The sequence below is a fragment of the Rhineura floridana genome, chromosome 1, assembly GCF_030035675.1.
Source record: "Rhineura floridana isolate rRhiFlo1 chromosome 1, rRhiFlo1.hap2, whole genome shotgun sequence".
Lineage (NCBI taxonomy): Eukaryota > Metazoa > Chordata > Lepidosauria > Squamata > Rhineuridae > Rhineura > Rhineura floridana.
The window spans coordinates 96,092,188-96,105,788 of NC_084480.1; the positions used below are offsets into that span (position 1 = coordinate 96,092,188).

The 13,601-nt window shown below is 45.0% G+C and overlaps 1 protein-coding gene across 6 annotated transcripts in view; it reads left to right on the forward strand.

The window, feature by feature from the left end:
* Positions 1 to 13,601, forward strand: part of TUT7 (terminal uridylyl transferase 7) — a 76,609-nt gene that overhangs the window by 28,941 nt on the left and 34,067 nt on the right. For all 6 annotated transcript variants that reach the window (XM_061626570.1, XM_061626562.1, XM_061626555.1 and 3 more), the window contains exons 3-7: positions 3,003 to 3,181; positions 4,199 to 4,315; positions 11,972 to 12,149; positions 12,526 to 12,614; positions 13,179 to 13,230. In XM_061626570.1, the coding sequence (XP_061482554.1) occupies positions 3,003 to 3,181; positions 4,199 to 4,315; positions 11,972 to 12,149; positions 12,526 to 12,614; positions 13,179 to 13,230 (615 nt within the window). The remainder of the gene's footprint in view (positions 1 to 3,002; positions 3,182 to 4,198; positions 4,316 to 11,971; positions 12,150 to 12,525; positions 12,615 to 13,178; positions 13,231 to 13,601) is intronic.

Below are 13,601 nucleotides of genomic sequence, written 5' to 3' on the forward strand. Positions count from 1 at the left end.
TTTTGTACTATGTATCCTTTTGTAATTGTAAGTTGCTTTGAGACAGTTAGTATGCAATAAAGAAATGCATTTAGTTGTAGTAAGAATCATAATAAGGCATGGATGGATGATGGGAGTTGTAGTCCAATGTCTGAAAAGCCACAGGGGACTACTTGGTTACTTTTCCCCTATCCTTCATGGCTGTCTCATAATTTTATGTAGCATGATAATGACATGCTTAAGATAATGCTGCTTTCTGTTTGGTGACACAGGCGTTCAGAGATACAAGCTTAAAGATTCCTAAATTCACAGTTGGATAACACCAGCTACGACCAACCAGAATATCACAGTAATAGCAAGCATTTGAGTTCTCCAGAACTCTTTAATAGGGAAGATGTTATACCAAGCTGAGAGGTGGAGAGTCAAGGAAAAATGAAACATAAGCCACCAAACAAAACACAAAGATTAGGCTGGATGTTGTAGCCATAAAGTCAGCTTGTAGACTCTGTTCAAAGATGGAGATTTAAGGTTGAATAAGTCTTTGGTAGATGCTACAGATATCAGGTTACACACCTAGGATTCTGGGATAAAGAAGCTTTGACTACCTCCCATTTTTGAAGACAGAAAGCCTACTTGTTACGGAGTTCTGCCCTGCGCATTTAGTGAAACATACAGGTGGTTGATTAGGCAGAGAGCTTTAAGATGATCTCAGTTTCTTAATGCAATTCAAATGAGCAGCAGATGTTTTGGGAATTGTAGAAGGAAGAATAAATTGCTTTTGAGGTTTTTTTAAATATAAAGCAGTATAGAAATGATTTAAATAGCACCTGAGGCTATTTAATATCAAATTAACTTTACTCCACCATTTTTCTGACAGCAGCTATTTAAAGCTGGGGTCCAGCGGACCTCTTTAAAGTCTTAGCTGGAAATAAAGGTTAAGATTGATTTCAAATAATTTGTTTGTTTGTTTATATCCCACCCTTCTTCCCAGCAGGAGCCCAGGGCGGCAAACAGAAACGCTAAAAACACTTCAAAACATCATAAAAAGAAATTATTCCAGTTTAACAAACCAGAATGTAATATTGCGTTTCAAAAACATGGACTAATACAAATAATTGAATTTCACAGGACGTTAATGAAAGAGAAAGGAAAACAGAATCCAGAACATACCTAGGGCTCATAGTAAATAATGGGAGAGTCCAATGTACCAGATAGCCTAATAGGGGTATTCCCCCCCCAAAAAAAAGAATATTACAAATAAGAAATCAGTGTTGTGAGTTTGCACTGTGTCAAAACAAAACCCAACTTGGAGCAGAATTAACTCCATGTGTCCTGCCCAGAGTACGAGAGACGAGACGGAGACGAGACTGGAATTAATTCTTGTTTTATTATAGTAACAGTTACATCGAAAGCCGTGCACTTCATAGACCTCTCTATGCTGACTCACTACTGACCCTAATTAGACTACCTAAGCATGCTCTGCAGCGTGTGGAGTAAGTTGACTCAGCGCCCCAATCGGGGGTGCCACCTTAAATAGGAAAGGTCTTCGCCCATAATCTCTGACTCCTTCGAAGTTCCACCTTCTGACCGACCTGCTTCTCATGGCGTCTCGCATGGGGCAAGGAGGGGCAAACCTCTTCTTGTTCATCTGACAGTGCAGGCTCGCTAGGTGCCGGCTCCACTTCAGGGGGCAGTGAACTCACTGGCGGGGAAGTGTTTGAAGTGCCAGGCAGGGAGTCCTGGGGGGTGGAATTGGCACGTGCATGAGGTCATTCCCCAGCGGCTCTGTTGGGGTGCTTGTAGGTGGAGCAAACTGCATTGACGGGAGGACTGTGGGAACTGGCAGACTGTTGACTTCACCCCCTCCCTCAATGCCCTCGAAAACCTCATCCACCTCTGGCTCCTCTCCCTGATCTATTTGGGGAGGCTGGAGCTCAACCGACTCCTCTCCCTGCTCCTCCTGGGGGAGTTGGGGCTCAACACCATGTGTTAAAATTTACTCCTACGATCCAACCCTTGCAGTCCTTTTTAATGGTGTGTGTGCAAGTGTGTTTGCATAGGAATGTACTTTTTAAAAAACAAACTGAAAAATCTACTTCAAGACTCTCAGAAGTGTTATAACCACATAAGAATGAAAATTTTGATACAGACACGATGCTAAGTTTTTTTCCCTACCCTGTTTTGAGAAGTTGCTTGGGGATAGAATGGACCCCAGCTAGCTTAGGCATTTGGTAGTTTCACTTTTCCATTTGTTTCAATAGGGGTAAATCAGAACCCTGATAGCTTAGAAAGTTAAATGTTTTTTAAAAAAAAAAAAAATTGAAAAAGAAGGTGGAATTAAACACCAGAGAATAACTGACCCTGTCATTGTTGAAGAATACATGGAATATGATGTGGTTTAAAAAGTTGTACAATATTTCAAACAGCTGATGGGATCCACAGCAATGCTGTTAGTGTAGGAGGATTCAAACAAACAGAAGGTCCATAACTACTGATTTGACCATTTTGTTGGTTCTGTTGGCCTGTCAGTTATCTTAACTTAGCTGCCTTCTTATCACCTATTTCCACACCTTTAAACTCATTAAAAAGGTTCCCCAAACAGTGTTTGTCTGAAGATGAAAACTAATAGATACTGATACTTGAAGGCTGCAACCCAATGCACAGTAAGGGCACAGTCCTATGTGTGGCTACACAGAGGTAACAATCCAGTGGCACTTACTCCCAGGTAAGTGGGAATAGGATTGGATTGCAACCTAAATCCTATTAAATACAGTGAGGGGGCATTAGATTGTGCTGCACATTTATTCATATTCTGGGTGCCTTGTTTAGTGTTTGTGCCGCCTTTTTTAGGGTTGGAACCCAGAGGTTTTACACCACAACTGCAGATTCCATCAGAAGTTGAATACTTTAATTGCTCAGGGTTTCTCAGCAATGGCTTGCTTAGTTGTGGAAATGCACTGAGCTTGCAACAGTTATTTGCACAGTGTACTTATGGCAATTTTGTTCTAATAATTGTTGAAAAGCAATGAAGAAACATAGGAAGCCAAGAAGATCAAGACGGATAAGAAAAGAAGAGAATGATCAAGATGATGATGTGGATGGGCCAGTTATAGATGAGTCTTTACTGTCGCCAAAAGAATTGCTTGGGCTGCAGCAGGCTGAAGAACGACTGAAGCGAGACTGCATTTACAGGCTGAGGAAGGTAGCTATTTTTGCAATATATATACTTACATTGTGGTTGAATATTTGTACTGGAGAAGGAGAATAGCAACAAAGATGACAAAGGGCTTGGGAAAGCAAAGGGTAAATATGTTTAGCTGCAGAAGATTATTTTTAGGTATTTGAAAATTGTTACAAGGGGGATAGTGCTACTTGTTCAATCATTTGCATAAGCATCTGTAATTGATTGCTTCACTTTAATAAATCATGCACAGGACAAAGTAGATGAACTATAGTAATATCTGAAGGTTTTTAAACATGCAGCAACGTGGCCAACAGGTAGAAAATCTAAAAAGCAAAAACTTAGCTGGAATTCTATATTTACCTTTATTCTTATGAATGTCACTGGGCTTAAGTACATATAACCAGAATATCCCTATGGCCCAATTTCACATTCTGCTATGTGATAGGTAAAGCTAATAGGACTAGGTACACTGGAGCTGTTAAGCCAAATAGCATTGTATGTGATGGTGGTGTGCTGATGTGGCAACTCGGGATAGTGAGACAGCACCAGTGCAGCTATGTTAGTACAGCTGCGCCAGGCAAAACCTCAGTGGCCACATTCAGACATCACAACGTCACCGATATTGACTCAGATGTGATAAATGTAAAGCTCAGATTTACGTCCAAGGGATGAATATGTGAAACTCATTTCAAATTTGAACCAAACGACAGTGGGATCTGAAAGGCACATTCTTCTACCTATGGCAATTTTTACAGTTGGGATAAGTGCCTGATTAAATATATGGTGCAGGCATATTTCAATATGAGTTTCAGGCCCACGCAGCAAAGGCGAGGACGTTAGAGTCAACTGGAAATAGGATTCTGACTAGCTTGAACAATGGTGCATAACTGTCCCTTCATAGCTTTCCTATAGGATTGAAATGCTATGTAGAATCCCACGTATTTTTTGAGAAATGGCATGGCTTTGAGTCGAGATGACTATTCTTGATAGAACCATTATGAAACAATAAATTTTAATACATTGTGTTCTCCTTAGCACCCTCGAAGTTACCCAACAGCCAAATATACTTGCAGATTATGCGATACTTTGATTGAGTCGGTGGCATTTGCTCATAAGCATATAAAAGAAAAAAGACACAAGAAAAACATAAAGGTGAGAGTTGATGACCACTCAAAGCTATAGCAGCATTAAAGTTTTTTTGTGTTGTACAGATTAATAAAGAGAGCTCAAAACATCACATGCCAATATAGGAGCTGATGAACGGGAGCAGCAGTAAACATGGGGCCCCCAGTGTTATCACCTCCCAGCCACCCTGCTCCAACCTTCTCAGGATATTCTGAGAAGCAGGATACTCTGTGCTGCTCCTTAAGATCTAGAGCTCTAGCATGGAGCGTGCAATAGAGATGAAGCAGGGAGCAGACAATAGGTGTGTGTGTGAGCTGTATGTGTGATGAGTGTGGGTGCTGTGTATGCATCTGCAAGAGGGAGTGGCATGTAGCTAATGGAAGGGCTATCTGTTAACGTGGCCCTGGGGCTGAAGAAGATTAGCCACCCTTGCTCTAGTGAGTGAATTAGAACAGCTGTTAACTCAGGAGGACAAATGCTTACCAGAAGAGAGAGGTCTTCCTGAGATGGTGTAGCAAAGGCAGAGTCATTTGTGGGAGAAAGAGACCTTCAGACAGCTGAGGGCGGTTGAACTGGAGGAGTAAAAGTTGGAGGCAGGGATATATTTAAGTATGAAGCAGAGAGATTTGCAGGGGCAAGGTTGTGGAAGCCTTTCAAGTAAGGACAGTGAGTTTGTGCTGGAACTGGGTGTGAACAGGAAGCCAGTGTAGGGATTTGAAACTCCTTACTTGAGACTCTTCTTCCCCTCTCTTTTGTTGGTTTTCACCATGTTGTGAGGATCTTTTTTTTCTTGTAGGCATTTGCCTGTCAAATTGATGTCTGTTACTCCTTGCTATCCTTTTTCTACCCTGTGTTGAATTTTACATTATAAACTCTTTGGGTTAGTTAGGGATCTTTTCATTCTACAAACGGCCATGCATATTGACAGCACCATACAAATACTAGTACATAATAGTAATTGTACATTTGCTTTTTCCATAGGAGGATGGCCATCAAGCGGGTTATAGCTCCACCTATCGTCCGAAGGCAAGAATGTTTTTGAAGTCAAGACTAGGGGTGTCAGGCCCCTCCCACTCTCCAGTTCATTCTTGCCTTCGTACCGAACAAATTTGATATTGCTGATAGCGTAGCTTCTAGCTAAGTCTTTTGTGTTTTTTGTGTATTTGTCTGACAGGGTGTGGAGGTTTTGTTGTCTGTGTATTCCATGTTCTTTCCTTCCCTCTGTCTTGTATTTAACATCGTTTCGTTCATTATTCCTGGGGAATTCCTTGGGGGAGGTTCTCCCTTGCCCGGACCGTTTTTTTCCCAGGTTTTAGCCTAACGGCTCTTAGAGAGACCGCGGCTGTGGTTCTCTCTTTTCTCAGGCGGGAGCTTGCGGCTGCAGCTCCCTGCTTTACCCCGCCGCTTGTTTCGTGCCCTTACGGATTCACGTCTCCCACAGGAGCCTGCTCTGGCGGCTCCCTCTTGTTTTTAGTCCCTGGCCGTTTGGGTTCCTGCCTTCTCGGTACGACCACGGCTTTTTTCCTCGCGGCGGTCCCTTTAAAACTCCCCCTCCAGGAGCCTGCGGCTGCGGCTCTCCTACCTTACCTCTTAGCGGCTCTTATCCTTGGGCTGCTCTGATTTCCCGGACTTGTTCTGCGGCTTTTAAAAAATCTTGCCGCGACGGTCTCTGCAGCCGGCGGCTGCGGCTCGTTCCTCTGCTGCTGCCTCAGCTGCTTCAGCATCTCACTGGCCGTCCTGCCTCCCTGACAGAGTCTCTCCTGCCTGGCTTTTAGAGCCGCGATTACGTTTATCAGCCCCGTGGCTGTAGCACGTATTGAGGCTGTGCTTGGCAACCCCTTTTCAGTTCGCTGGTGCTCCTCAGTATCCGCCATTGCTCCTTCTTCATATTCCGCCATTTTTGATTAAAATTTTTCCTGCTCATTTTACGGGCGCCATTTTATTTGTCCCTTTTTTTCCCGCCCTTTCTGTTCAGTCTATTCAGTACTAAACAAAGGGGGGTTTAGCTGGCAAGGGCTCCTTGTATGTATGCTGCAGATAGGACCCTATAGTTCTACACGGGCTCCTCTACCACACGACTACTGCTGCTGCTTCTTGCAACTACCTGATCACTGCAACTATTTGAACCTGTACTTTTGTGACTGTATCATCAAGGCTGTGGCTGTGCACCAGGCTGTTTGAACTGTACATTCTGCCCCATTCATGGCCGTGTACTAAGACTGTTGATACTGTGCACAAGCTGTTTGGACTGTACATTCTGCCCCATCCGTGGCCGTGTACCAACTCTATTAACATTGTACATTCTGCCCCATCTGTGGCTGTGTACTTAGCCATCTGCCAGTGCATTCTACCCCATCCGTGGTCGTGTACTGAGCCTGTTCGGGTCTGTGCATTCTGCCCCATCCGTGGCCGTGTACTGTAACCCATAGCAAATATAAGATGGCGGAACAGCCAGCGATGCCTCAGATAGCCAAGCCGAAACCATCTAAGGCGGCCAAGCATAAGCACACCAAAGCAATTGCCAAAACAAAACATCTTTCCAGCCACAGCAAAACCAAGCGCCCACGCTATGTCTCTGTTCTGGCTTCCGATGGAGCAGCCCAGGAACAGTTAACAAATTTATTTCCCTTTCCCACTGCTTCCTCCTCCGAGGAGGACTTCGCTGGGTTTCCAGAACAGCCAACTACCAGCCAGCCCCCTCCCATATTACCGCCCAGGGCTTATCCATCGTCACAGCCTACTGGGCCGCCTCTACAAGCGCAACCATCCGCTTCACCGGGGCTGCAGCTGTCTCATGAGTTCCTATCACAACTACAAGGCATACTGTCATTTTTTACTCAAACACAGTCACCGCCACAAGTCCCCACCATACCTCAGCACAGTATGGACCACTATGTATGTAATGAGGCAAATCCATCATGCTCCCCAAATCCTTTTGACATCGCCAGAGGCAGATTTATTGATGACGTTTCTTGTGGGGAAGAGTCACCCTTTGCTGTACAAGCCGAAGGAGACGAATGGAGTGATCATTCGGAACATGAGGAGGATACATCTTATCGCCTGTTTGATGCCTCAGATTATCAGCCTTTGGCTCGCAGAGTATTGAACACCCTTGGTCTCCAAGCTACACAAAGGGGCCAGGGTCCTGAAATCCCCCGCTCCAGCAGAGCACTACCTTCTGGTGCCAGATCCCATTGCTAAACTGGCCAACGACAAATGGTCTCATCCATTATAAACTCGCCGCTTCAACGCCCTTGTGGACAGACTTTATTCTCTGGCTCCGGACTTTACCAGCAGACTGGCCGTTCTTGGCATAGACGAGCTGATCTCCAGTCTCGTCTCTAGATCCCTTTTGCTGAGGGAAGGAGACTCCCATCTAAACGACGCCACTGAGCGGAGGCTGGACTTTGCCTTACGCAAGAATCATGAGGCCACCGCCTTCTCCATGCGAGCCTCCGCATCAGCTTCCATCTTTTCCAGGGCAGCGATGATGTGGTTGGACGACCTTTTAGAGGATACTAATTCCGATCCTGTATCTCTGAGGAGGTCACTGATAAAATTGCGCAAGACAGCGGCGTTTGTAGCTGATGCCACCTTGGACGCAAATCAACTGGGAGCACGAGCTATGGCAGCTCAGGTAGTCACTCGATGGACCCTCTGGCTCCGTCACTGGCAAGCTGACTCTACAGCCAGGGTTAATTTATCAAGGGCACCTTATTCCAGATCTTTACTCTTCGGCAAGGAAGCCCTAAAGGCAGTGCTTGTTGACCCCAAGGATGCTCGAAAGCCTGTTTTGGCTACTGTTAAGAACGTTGATCACAGGCCTTTCAGGCGTTTCCCCTCATACCGCACGACCCAGCCCTTTCGAGGGACGTGGCCCAGGGGACGAGGCCGCGAATTCCAAACCTATAATTTCTGTGCCTCCGGGGGGGCTGGAACTGGCGTTTCCCAGGCAGAGGTCAGTACCAGGGGCGCAGAGGTACCCCAACTTCCTCATATAGAGAAGGGTCTCGCCAGCACAAACAGTACTGACGCGATACCGGTTGGGGGTAGACTGCTTCTGTTTGGAGACCATTGGCTGCGTCTGACTCAGATCCATTGGATCAGAGATCTTTTTTGTTATGGCTATGCACTGGAGTTTTGGATGACCCCTCCAGACAGATTTCATCCTTCTCCTTGTCCTAGGGCATCAGCCAGGCACTGCATCATGCAGACCGCCATACATCACCTCTTGGACATAGAGGCGATAGAGCCAGTCCCTACAACAGAGAACACAGAGAAGGGTGTACTCCTTCCTATTTGCTGTGCCCAAATGAGATCTGTCATGGAGGGCGGTATTGGACCTCAAGTTCATTAACCGTTTCGTAAAGTATCGAAGGTTCAAAATGGAATCCCTCCACTCCATTATAGAAAGCCTTCAAGAAGGAGACTTCCTGGCTTCTATCGACCTAAAGGAAGCGTATCTCCATGTACCTATCTGCGTAGCCCATAGAAAATTCCTTCGATTTGCCTTCGGCTCTCAGCATTTTCAATATCGAGCTATGCCGTTCGGCCTCTCTTCTACCCTGAGAGTATTTACCAAGGTGCTACTTATACTAGTGGCTTACCTCCGACTTCAAGGGGTCCATATCTACCCCTATTTGGACGATCTTTTAATACGGGCGAGTTCCAGGGAGCTGGCTCATCACCATCTAACGCTCACGCTCCATGTTTTGCAGGCCTATGGCTGGCTAGTCAATTTTGACAAAAGCCATCTTCAACCAACCCAACGCCTACAACATCTAGGGGCGATGTTGGACACCCTGCAGGCGACGGTGTTCCTGTCTCCAGACCGCATAACTGCCATCACAGACATTGCTCAGTCTCTGATGCGCCACACAACCGCAGACGTCATGCTTTTAGCCAGGGCCCTCGGAATGTTGGTGTCCACCATCCATATTGTGCCATGGGCTCGAGCTCACACGCGCCCACTCCAGTGGGCTTTGTTACCGTTTCAACAGGACATCGCCAACTCAAACCATCAAGCGATCCCCCTGAGCTCATCACTGCGTCTGTCATTCCGCTGGTGGACGAGGGTTCAACACCTCACCCAGGGCACTCCATTCAGAGAACCCCGCAGGACTGTCATCACCACAGATGCCAGTCTCCTCGGCTGGGGAGCCCACTGCAACTCCCAGTTCGTTCAGGGGGTTTGGACCACGGCAGAGCAGACTCAGAGCATCAACTGGCTGGAATTGAAGGCTGTCCACTTAGCTCTGCTCCATTTTCAATCTCTGTTCCACTTGGACCATGTTCTCATTCGAACGGACAACACGTGTGCCAAATCTCATTTAAACAGACAAGGGGGGACCAGGTCCCGTCCTCTGCAGAACCTGTCTTCCCTCATATTGGACTGGGCAGAGCAACATCTGCAATCCTTGAAAGCAGAACACCTCAGAGGAATTTGGAATGTGACAGCAGACTGGCTCAGCAGACAACAGGTCTTTCCGGGAGAATGGAAACTTCATCCGACCATTTTCCACCTTCTCCAGTGTCGGTTCGGCGTCTTCTCAGTCGATCTATTTGCCTCCAGTCGCAATTGCCAGCTACCCAGGTACTTCGCTCGATACCTGGACACGACAGCGGAAGCGGTGGATGCCCTGTTGCTACCGTGGCCGGATGGCCTGTTGTACGCCTTCCCTCCAATACCACTGTTAGCCAGAACCTTGAGGAAGGCGCGACGCGAGAGGGCCAAACTGGTTCTGATAGCTCCATATTGTCCCCATCGACCGTTGTTCTCGGAGCTCCTTGCTATGTCAGTGACGGACCCTTGGACGCTCCCGATCAGGCCAGACCTCTTATCCCAGGGCCCAATCTTGCATCAGGATCCCAATTGGCTCAAGCTAACAGCGTGGCTTTTGAACGGGGACATTTAAGGACTGCTGGCCTCTCTGATGCTGTTATTGACATTATCTTGGCCTCTAGACGTCCATCCACTACTCGTATATATCAACATACATGGGTGGCATTCTCCAGGTGGTGTCAGTCCCAACACCTTGATCCTTGTCAGGCCACAATACAACAGATACTACAATTCCTTCATAGGGTTCTCCTGATGGGACTTAGACCCAACACCTTACGTAGACATGCGTCCACTCTGTCGTCCATCCTTTCAGTGTCCTCCACTGGTGCTCCTATTGCCTCGCACCCGTTCATCAAATGTTTTCTGAGGGGAACCGCGTTACGCTCACTGGCTGTAGTCCACCGTTTTCCCTTATGGAGTCTGTCGAAGGTCCTACAGGCTTTACAACGCCCTCCGTTCGAGCCCCTTCGGACTGTGCCTTTACGTCTGTTGTCATTCAAGGTCCTGTTCCTGATCGCGATCACCTCCGCGAGACGAGTTTTGGAACTGGGCGCACTGTCTTCTGCCCGCCATCTCTGTGTTTTTCACAAGGACTCTGTTGTGCTGAAAACTGATCCTGCCTTCCGTCCCAAGGTCAATTCAGTTTTCCATTGCAATCAGGACATTGTGCTTCCTTCATTTTGCCCGAATCCTACTCATCCTCTAGAGAAGGCTTGGCATTCACTGGATGTTCGGAGGGCTCTCAAGACTTACCTGAACAGGACCCAGGATATACGACAGACTGAGTCTTTGTTTGTATCATTTTATCCACGTTCTATGGGGCATAAAGTAGCTAATTCCACCTTATCCCGCTGGTTGCGGGCATGTATTACCTTAGCCTATGAGTCCCTTAAGCTTCCAGTTCTAGCTAGTATAACAGCTCATTCCACCAGGTCAGCGGCCGCTATGGCTGCTTTTGCTACCAACGCTCCTGTTGCCGATATTTGTAGAGCTGCTGTTTGGTCTACCCCACATTAGTTTATAAGGCATTACAAAATAGATCGTTATGCCTCTGCCGATGCCTCTTTTGGCAGATGAGTGTTGCAACAGGTTCTTAACGATGATTAAGATGTGGGTGGTCCCTCCCTGTTATGGGCTGCTTTGGTACATCCCGCTTGATGGCCGTCCTCCTATGGAAAATGGACCATTGGTCTCACCTGAAGGGTGATTTTCATAGGAGGACGGCCATCACGACCCTCCCAGTTGGAGGATGCCTCGATATTTTTTGGGGTTTTCTCATATATTCCTGTTACGCTATTATATTTAGATTTACTAGTGAAGTCAAGACTGCTATTAATGTTATATCGCTATGTTAGAGGCATATTATTATGATTATTGTTATTGTGTGATGTCTTTCCTGCTAGGCCCGTTGGCCTTTTCTCTTGCATTTTTAGATATCTCTTTTGCCTCGCTGCGAATGAACTGGAGAGTGGGAGGGGCCTGACGCCCCTAGTCTTGACTTCAAAAACATTCTTGCCTTCGGACGATAGGTGGAGCTATAACCCGCTTGATGGCCGTCCTCCTATGAAAATCACCCTTCAGGTGAGACCAATGGTCCATTCTCTTGCACACAACTTTTTTTTGATTAAATATTATCAGTGCTGTCGTAGCTAGTAAGAGGACATACATTTTGAAACACTCTTTGCAGGAACAATAGCACTGGATTCCCCCCCCCCTACCTATGTAATATAAAGTAAGATAAGAGAGTATTACTGCTTGTAAGTAAGCTGTGCTGGAGTATACTTTCATAATTATTAAAATGATTCTGAGAAAATAGATTTTCTTTCATGTTATCTTTAAAGGAAAAGCAAGAACAACAACTGCTGACTGCCCTACCTCCACCAACACCTTTGCAGATCCAAGCAATTGGGATTGCCATTGAGAAAGTAGTGCAAGAGTTTGGTTTAAATGATGAAGACATGGAACAAAGACTTGGAGTTAAAACTGCCATGGAAAATGTGTTGCATCAGAAATTGCCAGGTAGTAACTTATTGTGAAGGTTGCCTACCAATTTTGCTTTAAAAGCATTTAACAAGTTATGGTCCAGTGTGTGTATTTTCACAGTATCTTAGTCACCTGAGGCAAAATATGACTCTGAAGCTGTAAAATAAACTACTAAAGGAGAAGCCAACATAAAGAGCTAAAAATAAGCAGCTTTTAAAGATCCTTAAATCAGAATAACTACTCATGACTTTCAAACATTGGTGGGACATAGGTTAACCAATAAGGGATTTGAAGAGTGGATTCTCCTATTGTTCCTAGACCAGCTCTGGGCAAGATTGTCTTTTGTGGAGAAGGAAGGATTTTTCCCTGTTCTGCAGTTTGAATTGACACCTTCCATGTTCCTTCACTGTAGATTGTTCTCTAAGACTGTATGGCTCTTCTTGCAGCAGATTTGGTTTCAAAAACTCAGATGTAAATCTAGATATTCAGTTTCCAGCTAATGTAAGTAATCATTTTCTTTAGGAAATACTTTATAAAGTGGGTTCTAACAGCTTTATTGCCAAATTAAGTTTAGATGGTTCATAGCAACCATAGTGGTACTACAAGAATTAACATCCATGGCAGCAGTTTTGGGAAAGTTATAAACTTGAGCAATTTATAAAAGCAAAAAATAAAAAATATTCCCTGCTTGTAAAGCAGAAATGAGTACACACAGCCTCAAGTACCTATTGAGGTGAACTAAAATTTTAATGAGATGTCTTGTTAATTTTAATTTTTATTATTTGATTTATATCCCACCTTCATCCCAGCAGGCTATTAATATATATAATAAGTTTATTATAATATATTTTGCATCAAAGCCTCTTTTTTTTTAAGGTACCACTGGATAATTAGTTTATCAAAACCTTTAAATTAAGAAATTAATGTATGCTAAACATCATGAAGTATTATACTAATATTTATATATTAGACATATATGTAAAGTTATATTTAGAAATATATTTAAAATATTAAATTAAGAAGTGTTATAATTCTATAGTTGTGTTTTTTTGCTGTTCTTTATAGTTGTCCCAACCAGATGTTCTTTTACTTGTACAAGAAAGCCTGAAGAACAGTGGTAAGGCCCATGCATTCATAGCTATACTTAACCACTTACACAGGGCAAGAATGTTCTGTGCAAGTGGCACCAAAGAAATGTCTGTTGAAGGTAGGCAGTGGACAGGAGAGTGCATCTCTAATGATTGGTGCAATTGACCATTTCTTCACATGGCAACTGAGAGCAGAGAGGATTAGCATAGTGTTGGAAGGTGCTACTAGACTGAAGTCTGGATTGGAATGGTGGCAGTGGGGTGACTGGTTCATAATTCTTTCAAAGCAGCTGATCCAAAGCCCAACAAACCATAGCTTGATAAAGTATAGAAGAATCATGTAGATCACATAGCTCCCCAGAGATGATGGCTGTGGGGGAAAGTATTGGCAAAATGGCTA